The following is an 18,874-nucleotide window of genomic DNA, read 5'->3' on the forward strand; positions in this document are numbered from 1 at the left end:
TAAAGGGTTAATTTTAATTTGGAAGGAAATGAAAGTGGAAACCCCGAAATCTCACAGCCTGGTTTAGTTTCTTCAGTCAGTCTCTATTAATTCTCCTCGTCGTCGTCGTGTTTGTGCTGACGAAAATCTCAGGTACAAACTCACCAACATTTCTGCATCTCTTCTTATAATTCATTCATTTATGAGTAATTCACTCATCAAATCAAAGATGTTGTCGTAAGTAACTAAAAGTTATGTTATTATCATGGTTTGTAATTGATCGTTTCTTGAAACCTGTTGCGACCCAACACCATTCACACTAGTTTACTTATTTAGGCTTCCCTATTTCTAGCATAGTTTGGTTTCCCTTTTTTATCAGAACTCTTTTTCCTTGTTTGGCAAGTCTGTGCAGCTATAAATACTGCCTTAAGTCCTGTATTCAGGCAATGAATTAAACAACCAAAGTTCTGTTCTTTAAAATTACTCTTCAAGTTGGTGGTTAACCCCCAATCAAAGGGTTTATTTAGGGTTCTTAGCTTATTTTTGGTGAGATACAGGCAAGGATCCTAACATCTGGATCAGAGCAAGGTTACGAATTACTCTCAAATTCTGAAATTATTTTTTTTTATTGGAAGTACAATGGGTGGTCATGATTATACAGAAAATCTCAAGGGGGTTCATGATGGATTGACAGACTTGACCAAGAATGTCAATACGCTTATTCAGGCTATGAACACCAATAAGTCTGAAGAAACAGAGAGACGAAAACAGAAAGTTATTGAGCAACGTCAGCAACGTGAAGAAGAAAGAACACAACGTCAGCTAGAGTTAACGGAGAATAATACAGCTTTGACAGCCAGTATTACTACAGCGTTCACAAATTTGTCCACAACCATTGCCGCTTCTGTTGCCACGGCCATTGTTGATCAACTTCGCCCCTTGCTTCCTCCAGTTGCAGGCAATCATGGTGGTCCTCGTCATAATCCACCTCCACCCCCACCTCCGCGACAAAATAACATCAACCTCAAGTTTCCTCAATTCGATGGAGATGATCCTGACGGTTGGCTTTTCAATGCAGATCAATATTTCGCAGTTCACACAGCAGATGATGCTCTTAAAATTACTATTGCCTCTGCAAATTTGAAAGGTGATGCTAATGTTTGGTTTAGATGGAAGCAGTCTAAAGCTGCCATTGTTACTTGGACTGAGTTTGGTGCTCATCTTCGAGCTCGTTTTGCACCAGAGAAATTTGTGGATCCTAGACTAGCTATTAGCAACATCGAACAAAAAGGCACAGTGCGTGAGCATATTCCTGTGTTTGAGCATTTAATGAATTTAGTGGACTTCACGGAAGAACACTTGATTCAATGCTTCATCCGCTCTCTTAAACCTCAAATAGGTTCGGCGCTTAGATTATTAGATATCCGATCTTTGGATGATGCTTTTAAAAAAGCCATCCATCAAGAGGAAGCCCTTGCAGCAAAGTCTGTTCCCAGACAGCCCTATCGTCCTCCTCCCTTCCGGCCTGCTGCATCTGTTCAACCCACTCCTTATAACAAGTCTTCTTCAACTCCTGTGTATCGCCATTTATCACCAGCTGAACAACGTGAACGCAGAGAAAAGGGTCTCTGTTTTAATTGTGATGAGGTTTACAAGAAAGATCATGTTTGTCTGAATCCCAGACTGACCATTTTGGATGTTGAGAACTATATTCGTGAAGGTTCTACCACTACAGAGGATACTGCTCCTGTTTCCTTTGAAGTTTCTGAAGTATATGAATTTGATCCTACCATCTCCTTAAGCTCGCTATTTGGTTCTTCTTTTCCACGTACCATGCGCGTTACAGGTCGTATTAAATCTCAACCCATTACTATTTTAATTGATTTAGGATCTACTCATAATTTTTTGCATCCATCTGTGGCTAAACAATGTGGATTTGAAGTTTGTTCTCGAGATTCTCCTCTAAGTGTTACTGTGGGTGATGGTGGCAAGTTGAATACTCGGGGTTCTTGTCCTTCTGTCCATATCCAACTCCCTAGTTTCAGGTTTAGTGCTGATTTCCACTTGCTTGACATTAGTGGTTGTGATGTAGTTTTAGGGGTACAATGGTTACGTACTTTAGGACCTATTGAATGGGATTTTGCAAGATTATCAATGCAATTTACAGTTAATGGTAAAACTGTTTCCTTACTTGGTAACAATCATTCGTCTGTAATGATTTTTGAGCAAAAATCAATGCAGCGTTTATTACAACATGCAAATCATGGGGTTTTTATTGAACTAGCTGCATTAACTATTTCATTGAAGGAAACATCGGTTATTGATCCTCAAGTACAACAATTATTAGCTCAGTTTACTGATATTTTCAAGCAACCAACGACTCTTCCACCAGAACGTCTTCATGATCACAGAATTCCATTGGTTCCTGGTTCTCCACCTGTCAATGTGAGGCCGTATCGATACCCTTACTTCCAGAAATCAGAAATTGAAAAGATTGTTGCTGAATTACAATTCTCTGGTTTTATACGTCCAAGTTCGAGCCCCTATTCTTCCCCAGTGCTGATGGTACGTAAGAAAGACGGGTCTTGGCGTATGTGTGTTGATTACCGTGCTTTGAATAAGCTGACAATCAAGGATAGATTTCCAATCCCTGTTGTTGATGACCTGTTAGACGAATTGCATGGTGCGACTGTGTTTACTAAACTGGATTTGCGCTCGGGTTATCATCAAATTCGATTGCATAAAGCTGATATTCCTAAGACAGCTTTTCGAACTCATGATGGTCACTATGAGTTCTTAGTTATGCCATTCGGTCTTTCCAATGCTCCATCCACTTTTCAGAGTTTAATGAATGATTCTTTCAGGGAATATTTACGAAAGTTCGTGCTGGTCTTCTTTGATGACATTCTGATTTATAGCAAGAATATGTCTGATCATTTGATTCACTTGTCTCAGGTGTTTGAAGTACTTCGTTCTAATCAGTTATTTGTGAAGGAATCCAAGTGCACCTTTGCTCAGTCCTCCGTGGGTTATTTGGGACATGTTATTTCAGCTGAGGGAGTTTCAGTTGAACAGGAGAAGATTGAATGTATTATGTCATGGCCTACACCAACTACCATCAGAGAGTTACGCGGTTTTTTGGGCTTGGCAGGTTATTATCGAAAGTTTGTTAAGGATTTTGGTAAGATCAGTGCGCCATTAACTCAACTACTTAAGAAAAATGCTTTTCAATGGTCGGAAAAAGCTATTGCTGCCTTCAAACTTTTACAAACTGCTCTTACTACAACACCAGTTTTGATCCTTCCTGATTTTTCTAAAGAATTTGCAATAGAATGCGATGCTTCTGGATTTGGATTGGGTGTTGTTTTGTTACAATCTGGTAGGCCTATTGCTTTTCACAGCAAGCCTTTAGCTGAGAAGAACAAGAATTTAACAGTTTATGATAAGGAGATGCTAGCTATTATTTCTGCAATTCAAAATGGCGCCATTATTTGCTTGGGAGGCATTTCAAAATATATACAGATCATAAGAGTCTGAAATATTTCTTGGACCAGAAAATATCTTCCTTAGAACAACAGAAATGGCTATCTAAACTTTTGGGTTACGATTATGAGATAATCTTTAGACCAGGAAAAGACAATGCTGCAGCTGGTGCTCTATCTCGCCAATCCAGCTTCCACTACAGTCTTACTGCACCAGTTTTCAGTGGTGTCACAGAAATAATGCACGAATGTCATAATGACACTGAATATGGAGAGCTTATTCAACGGTTAGTTGCAGATCCAACTTATAAGCGTAATTATTCTTACGTAGATGGTATATTACGTTACAAATGCAGAATTGTGGTAGTTTCCACTTCTTCGTGGTGTTCAAAAATTCTGCAGGAATTTCATTCAACTCCAATTGGTGGCCATTCCGGGTTTTTGCGTACGTATAAGAGAATACAGCATAATTTTTACTGGAAAGGACTTAAGCAATCTGTGAAGAATTTTATCCTTCATTGTGAAGTGTGTCAGAGAAACAAATCTGAGGCTGTTTCTCCTCCAGGTTTTCTTAATCCATTACCAATACCAACTGACGTATGGATCGATATTTCTATGGACTTTATTGATGGTTTCCCTCGTCCAATAAAAAAAATTCTATATTGGTAGTCGTAGATCGTTTAACGAAATATGCTCACTTTATACCACTTACACATCCATATTCTGCACATTCTGTAGGCGATATCTTTGTGAGGGAGATTGTGCGTTTACATGGCATGCCAAGATCAATTGTAAGTGATCGAGATCCCATTTTTTTGAGTAAGTTTTGGGAGGCTTATTTTTCTCTTCAGAATACACAGTTATGTCGCAGTTCAGCTTATCATCCTCAGTCGGATGGACAAACAGAGGTGACAAATAGAACTTTAGAGTGTTATTTGAGGTGTTTTGCGGGAATGAAGCCAACTGATTGGAGCAAATGGTTACCTTGGGCTGAGTGGTGGTATAATACAAGCTTTCATTCAGCCATTCGAATGTCTCCTTATCAGGCATTGTACAGTCGTCCTCCACCTGCAGTTACAGCTTATTTACCAGGTTCAACTTCAGTGCATGATGTTGAATTAAATCTTAAGGCTCGTGATCATACACTCAAGCTTTTGAAGTCTCATTTGCATGATGCACAGTCCAGAATGAAAAAATATGCTGATTCGCACCGTACTGAGCGTTCATTTTCAGTAGATGATTGGGTTTATTTAAGATTACAATCTTATCGTCAAACAACAGTGTCTCAGCAATCTTTTTCAAAGCTGTCTCCTAAGTTCTATGGACCATTCCGCATTTTGGAGAAAATTGGGTCAGTTGCGTACAAACTAGAGCTTCCTGCCTCTAGCCGCATTCATCCAGTTGTTCACGTATCTCAGCTTAAACTAAAGGTGGGATCAACTACATCTGTGGAACAAGTATTACCCGACATTATTGATTATGAAAAGTGGGAACCTGATTCGATTTTGGATCGTCGCATGTATAAGAAAGGCAATGGTGCAGGCACCAGATGGTTAATCAAGTGGAAGAATCATGCGCCAGAGGATGCAACTTGGGAAGATGCTGATGATTTCATCGCTAAGTTTCCAGAATTTGAGGCTTGAGGACAAGCCTGGTTTCGAGCAGGGTGGGATGTTGCGACCCAACACCATTCACACTAGTTTACTTATTTAGGCTTCCCTATTTCTAGCATAGTTTGGTTTCCCTTTTTTATCAGAACTCTTTTTCCTTGTTTGGCAAGTCTGTGCAGCTATAAATACTGCCTTAAGTCCTGTATTCAGGCAATGAATTAAACAACCAAAGTTCTGTTCTTTAAAATTACTCTTCAAGCTGATGGTTAACCCCCAATCAAAGGGTTTATTTAGGGTTCTTAGCTTATTTTTGGTGAGATACAGGCAAGGATCCTAACAAAACCCTAGTTTCTGATCTCTTATGAGAAAAACGAGAAGAAGAAAGAAGCTCTAATACTGAAGGTTTTCTTTGTCTTAGTTTAGTTTTGAATTTCCTGTGTGATTTCTTTCTGTTGATGAAATTTTGTTGTTGAATTTCTGAAATGTTGTTGAGCTTCACTTAGTTTACTGTTGGAGAATGTGTTTAAGGAGTTTAGTGTTGGATGTTTGTTTGTAGCTATATGATTATTTCATATTTGTCTAGGATTACAGTAGTAAGTAGCATCCCTAGGTTTGAGTTATGGACCAAATCAAACCTAATATTCTTACCAAAAGAGTAAAATCAGCAACAACATGTTTGAGTTATGGACCTAACTAAACTTATCTGCTGACTCAGATTCCGTTTTGACATGAGGAGAGGGATGATTAATCATTGACCAATAAGATCAGCTGATGTGAAATAATTTACGAGGGTCCTTTAGATTCCCTTCAATGAAATAATGTTTGTGCCGATTTTACCGGACACAGATGATGGACAACTCTTAGTGATAGGTTTAGGAACGGGGGTGACGTTGCACCTACGCTTACAGTGCTTCTTGCAGATATTGTAATGATTCCAGCGTATACAGCTGGTTCACTCTTATAAATGGGAGGCGAGGTTTTGCAAGTGGGAAAGAAGGATCAATAACTTATGACCAAAACTACCAATTATGTGGGAAATGTACTTGCACATTTTGCTCCATTTCCAGAGCATACAGATGGATATGATTTACCACTCTAAATGTGAGCGTGAATCTTTCTAGAGAGAGAGAGAGAGAGAGAGGTGATTAATGCAACTTTTGGATGCTGTCCACCATTTGGTTTACCCTGTACCACACATCACATTACTTCACACGTTTGTTTTTATCCTAAAGCTAATAGTGTACTTGTCTCCAATTTTTCCGGGTGTGGATTTTTTTTTTTTGTCTCAAGTGTAAATGTATCTTCAGCCTCATGAAACCAATCATTCGTTAATATAAACGAAGGCTGTTTCTAATTTATGATTTAATTATGGAACTTGGTTAACTTTCTTGAGAATCAAAAGAGAAATTCTGTGATTAGAGGAGTTATGGATGAATCCATTTTGTGCTCTTGGGAATTAATGTATGCGTAGGTCAGGTGTAGATTACAATGCTTGTCATGTGTAATCTTATCTTATTGTTGCCTTTTTGAAAAAAATCTACGGGGTTGTTTTTTAGAAGCTGATCACTTGCTTAGTAGAGTATAAGAGATTGGCATCTTGCTTAGTTTGGGTTTACGGATTTGATGTGAAATGTTTGCTCTCTTTTGGAGAAAATTATGAGCACCGTTTTATGATGTCATGGTGTGGAAACTCGGTCCTGGAAAATTGAGATATAGTGTATACTGCAAACCAAGTTTTACATATCCTACACAAGGATATGTTGGAACTCCGTGAATGCCTTTAAAAATGCACCGAGTGATTCAAGTTTCCTGGAGCCCTTGTTTCCAAGTATTTCTTGGGAAGCATGAGTGTTGCATTCAAATGATCCTTTTTACGTGTTTAAGATAGATAATTGGTTCTGGGCATGTGCTTAACTGTTTTTGAACTCTTGGTGTCTCTCTAAAGTTTTTCCTCCCAATATTCGCAACTCTTCAAAGAAAATTGCCAACTAGCATCATAATCTGATTGTAGGAGATGAGTAGTTTGGTGGAGAGACTGCGGATTAGGTCTGATCGAAGACCGTCATATAACATCGATGAATCAGATGATGAAGCCGATTTTGAGCAACGATCTGGGCGTACACAAGAAAAGCCTGAGAGATATGTCAGAAGTGACGCTGTAAGTTTTCTTCTTCATTTGCACCTTTCATTGTTTCGATAGTCCAGGTGTTATTGAAAGAGATTCTAATTTTGTCCCTCTTTCGGTATTTTTTTGTATACTATCATATGAATGACTCTCTTTAGAGTTCAAACTAGAGGATAATGGTTTACTGTTGAAATGAGTTGTTTCACTGTAAGTGTAAATGAGGAAAAACAAAAGTTTGCACACTCGTTCATGAGTATTCCCATACTTTTTCATATCCATCTTTACTTGGCATATATTCTGAACCTGCAGTTACTCATCAAAGAAAAAAAATGATACCTGAGTACACTATCCTGAAAAGACAAGAATGTAACATATTTCTGGCTATGGACTTTTCTATTCTCTGTAATGAGCAGACTATGCATGTTAACTTTTACGCAAACCTGTGTTTAACATAAAGTCCCACGTCGAAGATGATTCGTTTGGTTTACTATTCCGGCAGAATATATCTACTGCTTATATTTCCACGCTTCTAAGCAACAATGAGAGTTTCTATATTTGTGCTTCCAATTCAATTGTAGAAAGCTGACTCATGTCAAGGCTGCGGAGAAAACGAGGATCTTTTGAATGCGAGACATGCACATACGCATACCACTCTAAATGTTTGCTTCCTCCTTTAAGATCTCCTCCTAACAGCTGGAAGTGCCCAGAATGTGTATGTTACTAGACTAATGGTTAATTGTTTTGAATTTGATAGCTGGTTTTTTGTCGATCCACCTTATGGCCACTCCTGATTGTATACAATACTAGCAGATAACGGTTAATTGTTTTTGGATCTGATAATTAATTTTCCAGTTTGGTGATTCGTTTTTTTTTTTTGGCTGTTGCAGCTGAGCCCTCTAAATGACATTGATAAGATATTAGATTGTGAAATGCGACCCACCGTAGCAGAAGACTGTGATGCTTCCAAGCTGGGTTCCAAGCAAATATTCGTTAAGCAATACCTTGTCAAGTGGAAAGGACTGTCATATCTGCACTGCACATGGTAGTTGTTCTTAAAAAATGATTAAGTTGAATGTGTCCTTTTGTTGTATTACAAAATAAAATTGGCATTTTCTTAGGTTTTCCTTTTACTAAAGATCTTTCAGCATCATTTAAATTGCTAATTAGCTTTTCCCGCTTACATAAGATATGTCATAGCTGTTGATGCGCTTGCTACCATACTGGGTCTTGTTCCATATGGGCCATCTAGTGCTTTGAGATTTTGGAACTCACTAATCCGTTATCTTCTATTGACTCAGGGTGCCGGAGAAGGAGTTTCTAAAGCTTTCAAGGCACATCCTGGTCTAAGGACTAAAGTAAATAATTTCAACAATAAGTCAACGACGGCGAATAACTCCGAAGATGACTTTGTGGCAATTCGTCCTGAATGGACTACCGTTGATAGGATTCTCGCTAGCAGGTTAAAGACCATTTGTTTTGTTTTGATTTTCCATTTTTAATTTATTTCATTCATTTGCGCACACACCCATTTTTCGATTTGTGATGCCTTCAGTGGAATGTATCTGCAAAATGTTGTTATTTTGCTTTATAAGGTAGCACAATTCGGGTGTACTTGTATAGATATTTAGCTGTATAAGAGTCTCTAAGAGTTTGTTTAGGTTCAAACGCTTTAATTTGATTGTTTACATTCACCACTTAAAATGCTCTTCTTTCGTCTTCAATATGAAACACTTCATGTTGTGTTTCAGATTGAACATATGTTGGGTACTGTCTCATTGTAATTCATTAGTGTTCGACCAGGCTCTGAATTATTGTGAAAGACATTGAAATCTAATGAACCGTTAATCCTAGTTGTTACATTGTGTAGTTGTTTATTCTGTGTAACCAAATTCCTTGATCTTTGGATGCATTTTTATATTGTACTTTTGTTACGTTCAGGCAGAATGGTGATGAGAGGGAGTTCCTTGCAACCTGGGCGCCTCACATGAATGTGGTATGTATCATGAGTCTCTGTATTTATCAACCTGCCTAACCATTTCGATATACTTCTTGGTGCACCTCATTCTTCTCCTTCAATATATTTTTTTTTATGTCGAACATTATTTGAAGTATCCTGCAATGAACAAAAAGCCCCATAGCAATCTGCACCTTGTAACTAATCATTTTATAGTTAACCAACAAGAGTTTACAGAGCAAATATTTTATGAAGTTGTGATCTGGGCTCAAAATAAATTTGTTTCAGGTGATGTATGTCGGGTCTTCTGCAGCTCGTTCTGTCATTAGGGAATACGAATTTTACTTCCCTAAAGGTCAATCTAAGAAGCTGAAGAAAAAGAAGGCTGGTCAAATTTTGTCTGAAAGCAAGCAAGATAGATAAAATTTGACGTCCTTCTAACTTCATGAAATGATTAATTTAGACTCAGCCTCCTTGAAACCGATTAAGTGGGAGTGTGTGGTAATACTCATTACTCATTTGCTGGTTGCATTCCTAGCTAGTTGGCGACATGTATTGCTAATGTGGATATATGTTTTGCAGATTGTTGATGAAGGCCATCGCCTAAAGAACAAAGATTCAAAATTATTTATTTCACTGAAGCAATACTCCAGTAATCATCGTACGCTTCTAACTGGGACTCCTCTACAGGTTTATTCTTCTTCTTACTCGGGCTTTGTTTCTTCATTTGCAACCTAATTATGTGCACCGTGGGTGTTTCCTTTCGTTATATCGTGTTCAAGAAATGAGACGGAAAACCAAAGCATAAAGTAATAAAAGTATTGAGTGTTGGTTCTCATGGCCCATACCATTTCATGTACCTGACTTTACATTCTGCTTTTGCTTCAGCGATGTTTTCCATGATAAGATTTGTGTTGAGTTTATCAGCGAAGTGATTTTGTCGTGCAATTCATGTTCCTTTTAGTTAGCTGTGCATTTCTGATTCTTCTGTAGGCACACTGATGGTTCCTGTTTGATATGCTTTGCAGAACAATCTTGATGAGCTTTTCATGCTGATGCACTTCCTAGATGCTGGAAAGGTCAGTTTTATGTCCCGTTGATACTTACCAACAAAAAACCAAGGTAGATTTCAAAGATCGGAAAATGGTTTTGACTTGCGGTAGATACTTGCAGTTTTCGAGTTTGGAGGAGTTCCAAGAGGAGTTTAAGGATATCAATCAAGAAGAGCAAATTGCTAGGCTCCATAAAATGTTGGCGCCACATCTTCTCAGAAGTACAAATCTAAATCTGCTTTAATTCCATTGACAATATTGGTTTCTTCGTATCTCTCATTGAATAGCTTGGACTACTTTCATAACTGACTTGTTTTCGATGAAAAATGCATTTTAATTTCATTCTGAATTGAAAGTACAATGTTATGTGCTTTATGGTCTCTTAGAAATTTGATTGGTATCCAAATTTGATTACAAAATGAATGCACATAGCGGTCGTTCTTTTGTCATCAGACAAATCTGCCACATCCTCATATTAGTATACCATCCGCGAAAGCATTTGGATTTTGATCTGCTGATGCCACGTCTCTACTCTAACACCACTTATACAGGCATCATTTTCACCCTTACTTTTCACCCGTTACAGGTGAATAACCGGAATATCATGTTGCCTCCATTATGTATAACCCATAACTAATTTGTGGTGGCTGAAATGATAGTATTTAGTTTTCTTTTGGCTTAAAAACTGTTGTTTTTCTTTTACTCGTAGTTGTTTTCCTATGACAGATATTTGGAAGGATGAACATAAATAATTTCATGTCTAGTTTTTATGTGCTTAGCTTTACCTCAGTTCTTCTGATGATTGTTGGAGTTAAAAATATATAAATCGTGCGACAACTGTAGGAGTTAAAGGATGTCTTGAAGGAGATGCCGCCTAAGAAGGAACTCATTTTACGCGTGGAATTAAGTAGCAAGCAAAAGAATACTACAAACCATCTTGACTCGGAATTATGAGATACTGACTCGCAAGGGTGGTGGACAGTAAAACGCATAATTGTGATGAATAACCATCTTGTCTTTGAAATTATGGTTGGAAGCATAATGATTTCTGCTTTCTTTCTTTTTCGTTTTTCATAATTTATGCATATTTCTCTTATAAATGTGGTTATGGAACTACGAAAGCTGTGCTGTCATGCATATATGCTAGATGGAGTTGAACCGGATATAGAAGATCCGAACGAAGCTTACAGGTAACATGCTATGAATTTGATCCATCGCCTACTGCTGATGTTAGTTCGTGAAATTGCTAGTGCTTCTTATTCTGGTTGCATATTAAATATTTATATGCTGCCATAGAATTTCCTTGACTATGTAAAGCGGGATAATATGTTGCCTTGTCTTCCATTCATGTCTCCTTACTAATTCGCTTAACTTCTTAAACTAAATAAGGTGTATTTTTAGCTTATAGTTGTCGCTTACAATTGTAAACTGGAATATAGTGCCTATGTTTGCTTGTTAATTATACAAACAAGATATGCACTCCATTACTAACATAATAAGCGAGATGTACACACATTATACACGCACTGAAGTATCCACAACTGTTGGTATATGCGGATACAGCAAAATCTAGATAACTGGTGTGCTTTTGTTACAAAAAATTATGTATACAAATTTTAGATATTATTTGATTGGATTTTAATCTTCAAATTAACAATAATTTTATAATTCTCATTTCCTGTGCTTTTGTATTCTTTTCCAATTGGCAGGCAGCTTCTAGATACTTCTGGAAAATTGCATTTATTGGACAAAATGATGGTGAAGCTTTAAGAACAAGGGCATAGAGTTCTTATATATACGCAGTTTCAGCACATGCTAGATTTACTGGAAGACTATTGCATCTACAAGGTAAAATTCCAAAGAATTTTATCAATATTTGATTCTGCTAGTAAAAGTTTGTATCCAAACTGGTGATTTGCTCTTGTGAATATTGTGGGGTAATGCTCTAGTGTCTTTTATCTGAAGAAATTTTAGTAATGTGTGTTTAGTAAAAACGAGTAGGGGCTTGCACGAGTTTAATTTTTTGGTGTTCTAAGAGTGTCTTCTGTTGATATACCGGGGCTTATATTTTCAAGAAATGGCTATATGAACGGATCGATGGAAAAGTCAGTGGAGCAGAGAGACAAGTCCGTATAGATCGCTTTAATGCCAATAACTCTTCCAGATTCTGTTTTCTGCTCTCTACCAGAGCTGGGGGATTGGGAATAAATCTTGCTACTGCTGACACAGTCATCATTTATGACAGGTGATTACTTGTTTCTTTACATTTAAACTTTTTTTCTAGAGTGCATAATACATATGCTCGTTTAGTTTCTTGATCTCTCTCAAATTTTATCATCTAAAGACTTAAAGGCCTAGACAAAATTAGCTCCCATGTTGAACGGTGAGAAAACCCTCGCTTCCTACTGGTAGAAATAGGTCTTTTTTGAGTTCTGTGAAACGAGCATTTTGGTGAGGACACTTGGCATCGTATAATTGTTTAAAAATTCCTTTTTTAACGTGTTTGGAATTATGGAAATCCGGATTCGATTGGGAAGTCGAATACCTACCATATTAGGACTCTTTTTCCCAAATTAATACATACAAGAAAAAGAACCCACATATTTTATGCAAAAATAAAAGCAAGAAAATAAATGTATCTGAAAATAAAAAAGAAAAATTAAATAAAATCGGCACATATTTCATATCTTTTTTCCACTTTTTAATGTATTCGCCTTGCCGCATCACATCGAAAATACATCTCTACGGGGCCAGGCGAAGCCCCGCGACTCACCAAATCGAAAATGCATTGCCACGGGCGGGTAATGCCCCGCGACTCACCAAATCGAAATGCATCGCCATGGGGCGGGGCGATGCCCAGCGACTCACCAAGTTAAAAGAAAAAAAAAAACTCCTGATGCGTAGCACGGGCACAAATCTAGTTTATTAGTATTACCTTATCTGCCTATGTTCTGCATTCACAAAACCTTTATATTCTGCAGTGATTGGAATCCTCATGCTGATTTACAAGCCATGGCTAGAGCTCACCGGCTAGGTCAGACCAATAAGGTTTGATTCCACTGTTTAATTACTGGTTTGATGAACTGGCATCTTATTTTTGCTTCAAGGTGCAAGTGCGGGAGCTTGTTGCCACATGTTTATAATTGAATATTGATAAAAGTCAGTGCAAGTTGCATGTTTGTTGATTCTTGCCCACATGTCAGGTAATGATTTATCGGCTGATAACTAGAGGAACCATTGAGGAGAGAATGATGCAGCTGACCAAAAAGAAAATGGTTTTGGAGCATCTGGTTGTGGGGAAACTCAAAGCACAAAATATAAATCAGGTATAACTTTGCTCTATAGTCCCTCTACGTCATGTATGTGGAATGATTGTCTTTCTTTCTATTCATGCTTCCTAGCAAAGAATAGATGCGCATGCTTCTTCAGGGACTTATTTTTATTTATTTATTTATTTTGAATATAATCATGTGTTAGTTCTTTATGAAATTTTAACACAGCTTCTGATGTTAAAACTATATTTTCAGGAAGAGCTAGACGACATCATAAGATATGGCTCAAAAGAGCTTTTTGCGGATGAGAGTGATGAAGCTGGAAAAGCTCGTCAAATACACTATGATGATGCTGCAATAGATAGGTGAAATTTGTTCTGCCTTCTCTTTTATCTTAACTTTCACCCAACAAATTTGAAGAGTTTGTTTTTTATTTACTGTATGTTATTATGGGGTTTACCTTGAATAGATTGCTGGATCGTGATCAAGCTGGAGCAGAAGAGGCTACAGTAGATGACGTGGTTGATGATGGCGGCTTTTTAAAAGCCTTTAAGGTTTCTCTCCCTTTCCCACTCAATAGTGTTTGTGCATATATATGTATTGGGCCATGATGTCGAGAAAATTTTCTATTGTACTTTATAAATTATCCATGATAAATGGTGACTTTTTCTCCACATATACAAGGGAATGCACGCTTTGCTTTGTGAAGATGAGCAGTTCTCCATCTCTGTTGTTTCTTTGTAATAAGAAGATTACATGCGTCTTAAGATCTTGTTAGTCATAAATATCATTCGGAACCTTTAAAAAATCAAAAAGTCTGAGCAACCTCTTAATTAATTGGTGGATGTCTGCGATTACCTTACGTTTTATCCTATGTCTTAAAATTGAGGGCAATATTCTGAAAATGATGTTTGTCCTTTTATTGCGTGTACCTCCGTGTCCTTATTTTGCCTCTCTCTTTTTTTAGTTTTTCAAACCTTTGTTTGTCCTTATTTTGGTTCTGCAAATCCTACATTTCATCAATTTGGTCCTGCAATAAATTGTCCTTATTTGGGTTTTGCAAATCTTTCGTCTTTTTATCTTGGCTTTGCATCGCATAGTGCTATTAAAATGGGTCGTTAGCTAGATAAAACTATTTTATGTTTGTTAATAACGAGGAATCTGAAAAACAAGTGAACCCAATCTCCTTTTCTTAGATAAAATTAGTATCTAGTTCTAGATATTCGTTGGGGGCCTTCTGTAGAATTTAATAACATCGACTTCATGATTCTTCCTTGTGTCAACTTTATAAGAGCTAGGAGTTCAATTGGTCACAGTGCCGTCAACACGAAGGTATGAACCCCTTGATAAGATTTTATCTCAGTACGTGTATGAGAGCATTTAATTTTTGTCTTGTGACGTTTGATTTTGGTAGTAGATATTTGGATTGGTAGTCTGTTGAATTTGTTTATTGCAATTGGGCTGGTTTGTGTTTTGTATCTGATTTTGTTGTCAAATTGGTAGAAGATTTTCCTAGAGTTTTTGGTTGAGATAAGAATAATTTTTTGAGTGGGATCTAAGCTTAGTGGTGTCATGTGTTTGTTAGTAAAGGATTTCTGTGTTTCTCAAAGGTTCGGCATGTTACTAGACATATTTACGATGATTCAAAACAATATGGGATATTTTGTTGGGTGCAATAATCAAAAACAAAGAAAAATCAAATAAACAAAAGTTATTGATACTTAGCTCCTTTATAATGGAAGTGATTGCTTTGACGAAACGAACAAGCTCCCCGTATCTCCGCAACAGCAACAAGGAAAAACTTTGGAAAATAGAGTGAGTCACGTGTTCAACACGCTGTCCTTAAGACATTAGCGCCCGGCTACACTCAAGAGTGATGCTATAGCCCTCACAGGACGGATATCTCCAGGATAAAACACCCTAATACACCTACTACTAGCATATGTAGTAGATGCTCAACTTGAGCTTGGCAACTCCGAAAAAACCGTTAAGGAAAATCGCGAATGCTTAAAAACAGCTATAAAATATTTTCCCTTAGGGGTCCCTCTAAAATATAGAGCAACCCCTTTCCCATAGATTTTACAAAAGTAGTGAATTTCTTTATATAATTGACAAATACAACTTAAGAAGAAAAACTCCCCGATGTGGGACTAAAAGCTTTATATAGTTTCTTAAAACTACTAAAAATTGGAAACTCCACGATGTGGGACTAAAAAGTTTCATTCACAAAATAAAACAATAAATTATAATTTTTTATTAAAACTTTAAAAAATTATTTTTTATTAATCGTTTTCCAACAATCCCCCACATGAATGAAAACTCAATAAAACATGAAAACACAGATAGATCTTGGTAAATAAACATCCCAACCTCACGATCCAAACAGACTGATCGTGCAAGTGTTGAAATCATACTAGTCATTTCTACGTCCTCTCCCTCACAAAAGTGTGTTGACCCCAGGGTCATACTATGGATTGCATAAATCATAATAGTATTGAGAGCTTTCATCTTTAATTCTCACATGGTGAGACTATAGGTATCTTTCACCAAAGTGAAAAAGCATGAACTAGTGAACCCTTAGTGACCTTTAGGTCCTAAGTTCCAGTAATACCAAAACCATCAAAATGAAAATCACATAAAAAACGCAGGAAATACCATTTTAGGCAGAGGTGTCCATGAGGTCTTGAACCTTTGCTTAGTGAGATATTACCAGAATTACTTGCTAGAGACAGTGAACTATGTCTTGAACTGCTAGCATTTGATGTAATTCGTGATAACAACCACGGGTGATATCTCCAAGATTGCTGCCAAGCTCGTGCCGTTTTGTCCGTTTTGGCCCTGGACGTATCCTGTTTCTCAGAATGCTCTAGAGAATCAGCTCATATTCTCACAGGAAGCGACCCACTTCCTCATTCAGATAGGTGAGTTTCCATAAAGAGTGTTACTGCTACACCCCACTTCAATCTTAAATTGAAACTATAGAACTCATTAAGACTTATTAAAAAGTCATCCTCCACATGCAGTCACACTATCACGTCTACACCATAGGGAAGGGACAGAGAATGAAAATCTCTGATAGTGTTTACCTTTACCCACCACAAATTAGTTGTCTCATTCGAAACCTTGATCATGGGATCTCCAGTCAGCAAGGTTGAGTATCCTTCATGGCAAGTTTAATATATGAGCTTAAGCCCCAACCCCCTCGATGCATTTTTAACTATCTCTTTGTACAAACCTTTCGTCAAAGATTGCGCGATATTCTCCTTGGACTTTATCCAATCAATGGAAATAACGCCGATTGAGATTAGTTATTTCTTAGCTTTAACTATTATAGCTTGGCTAACACAATGTATAGATATAGCTGGCACAGGCCTATGCCAAAGAGGAATGTCTTCTAAAAATCATCTTAGGCACTCGGCCCCCTCTCATGCTTTATCTAACGCAATACTCTCAGATTCCATAATGAATTGAGCGATATGTTTGTTTGGAAATCTTCCAACAACAAACCCACATGTTAGAGTGAAACCATATCCACTCGTAGACTTAGACTCCTCTGAGTCAACTATCCAGTTTGCATCATAAAGTCCCAAGGACAACAAGATACCTTTCATAAATCAAAAGAGTATTTTAGGTACCATAATACTCTACTCAGTGCATCTGAATTCTCTTGCTCTGGACTACAATTATATCCACTTAACTTACTCACAATATAGGCAATGTCTGGACTCTTACAGTTCATTAAATTCATCAGACATCCTATAACTTTTGAGTATTCAAGTTAAGATACTCCACTACCCTTATTTTTCTTGAGACTACAAGAATAATCGTACGAAGTACAAGCAGGTTTACAATCAGACTGATTGTATCTCTTAAGCACAACTCAACATAATGAGAACGACTAAGACTTATAAATGTTTGATTATCTTCTAATCCTCATCCCTAAGATTACATCAAAAGGGCCCAAGTCTTTCAAGTCAATGTTCTCATTCAGTGCATGTTTTTAGTGGAATTGATCACATCTATGTTTGTATCAAGCATATCATCAACATACAAGCATACAATTACACAGACATCCTTAACAAGTTACTTGTAACATACTTGTCAGATTCATTAATTTAAATCCACTATCCATTATCACATGATTAAATTTTCCATGTCACTGTTTACGTGCTTATTTGAAAACCATACAAAGATTTTTCAAATTACAAACTTTGTATTCACAACCTTTCACTACAAAGTCTTCAGGTTGATCTATGTAAATTTCTTTACCTAATTCACGGTTTTAGAAAAAGCTGTCTTAACATCCATCTGATGTATCTCTACGTTCTTTATGGCAGCAATAACAATTAGTATCTCAACGGAAGTAATTTCCGTCACAATTGAATTAGAATCAAGGAAATCTACACCTTCTTTTAGTTTATAGCCTTTAGCTACCAACTTAGCTTAATATTTTTCCACAGTTTCATCTACCTATCGTTTCCTCTTAAAGACTCATTTACATCCCATGGTCTTACAACCTGGAGGTAAACTAGCAAGCTCCCAAGTCTGGTTCCAACGGACTGAGTCCATTTCACTAAATGAAGCTTCTTACCAGAATGGGGTTTCAGTAGATATTAAGGCTTCTTTACAAGTCTGTGGCTCAGACTAAGCTAGGCATGTTATGAAGTCGGTTTCATAAGAAGTCTCAAGTCTAATTATTTTACTTCTCTTAGGCTCAACATCAACTTCATCTTCCTTTAAAATAAGTTCTGACTATTTGAAGATAAATCTAGGGGATCAACAACACATCTCTAATGAGGTACAGGTTTAGAATAAACATGTTCAAAGAACTCAGCATCCCTAGATTCCGTAATAATATTCACACCAATGTCAGAAAAAATCAGAACACACAACCAAAAATCTATTTGTAGAAGTATACTCAATATACCCTATACGAAAACACAATCAACATTTTTGGTTTCAATCTAGTTCTTTTAGGAAGAGGAATTACAATCTTAGTCAAACGCCCCCACACTTTGACACATTCATAAGAAGGTCATCTACCGTTCCATAAACCATATGGAGTTTCATCTGATTCTTAAAAGGGTACTTTATTCAGGATATACTAGTTAAGAGGACTGCCTCCCCCCACAAGGCCGCAGGTAATCCTGAACTAATCAACATGGAAATTATCATCTCCTTAAGGATACGGTTGTTATGTTCAAGGCTTCTAATTGGTTTCCAACTTCAAGTTTATACATCTTAAGGCTTCTAAGGCGTCATCCTTATCCTAAGCAAGTATACAAGATAGTACCTCGTACAATCATCTACGGAAGTTATAACCATCTTTTACCACAGTGGTTTTGGGTTGAACTCATGTCAACTAGGCCTAACTGAATTAATTCTAAAGGCTTAGAATTA

The 18,874-nt window shown here is 37.2% G+C and overlaps 1 protein-coding gene and 1 pseudogene across 1 annotated transcript; both read left to right on the forward strand.

Moving 5' to 3' along the window:
* LOC113346079 overlaps nucleotides 1-18,874 on the forward strand; it is a 26,614-nt pseudogene continuing 7,740 nt past the window's right edge.
* LOC113346084 lies at nucleotides 619-5,104 on the forward strand. Its single transcript, XM_026589673.1, has 3 exons — nucleotides 619-3,414; nucleotides 3,534-4,058; nucleotides 4,313-5,104. The coding sequence occupies exons 1-3, from the start codon at nucleotides 619-621 to the stop codon at nucleotides 5,102-5,104; spliced, it is 4,113 nt and encodes a 1,370-aa protein (XP_026445458.1).

This window comes from Papaver somniferum, unplaced genomic scaffold (genome assembly GCF_003573695.1).
Source record: "Papaver somniferum cultivar HN1 unplaced genomic scaffold, ASM357369v1 unplaced-scaffold_92, whole genome shotgun sequence".
In the NCBI taxonomy this organism is placed as follows: domain Eukaryota; kingdom Viridiplantae; phylum Streptophyta; class Magnoliopsida; order Ranunculales; family Papaveraceae; genus Papaver; species Papaver somniferum.

Bases quoted from the DNA above. Each gene is read 5' to 3' on its own strand.
- LOC113346084 (XM_026589673.1), top strand. From the start codon at position 619: ATGGGTGGTCATGATTATACAGAAAATCTCAAGGGGGTTCATGATGGA. The intron at 3,415-3,533 runs GTTTATGATAAG...TTCTTGGACCAG, and splicing joins AGAAGAACAAGAATTTAACA to AAAATATCTTCCTTAGAACA. The intron at 4,059-4,312 runs GTATGGATCGAT...TTTTCTCTTCAG, and splicing joins CATTACCAATACCAACTGAC to AATACACAGTTATGTCGCAG.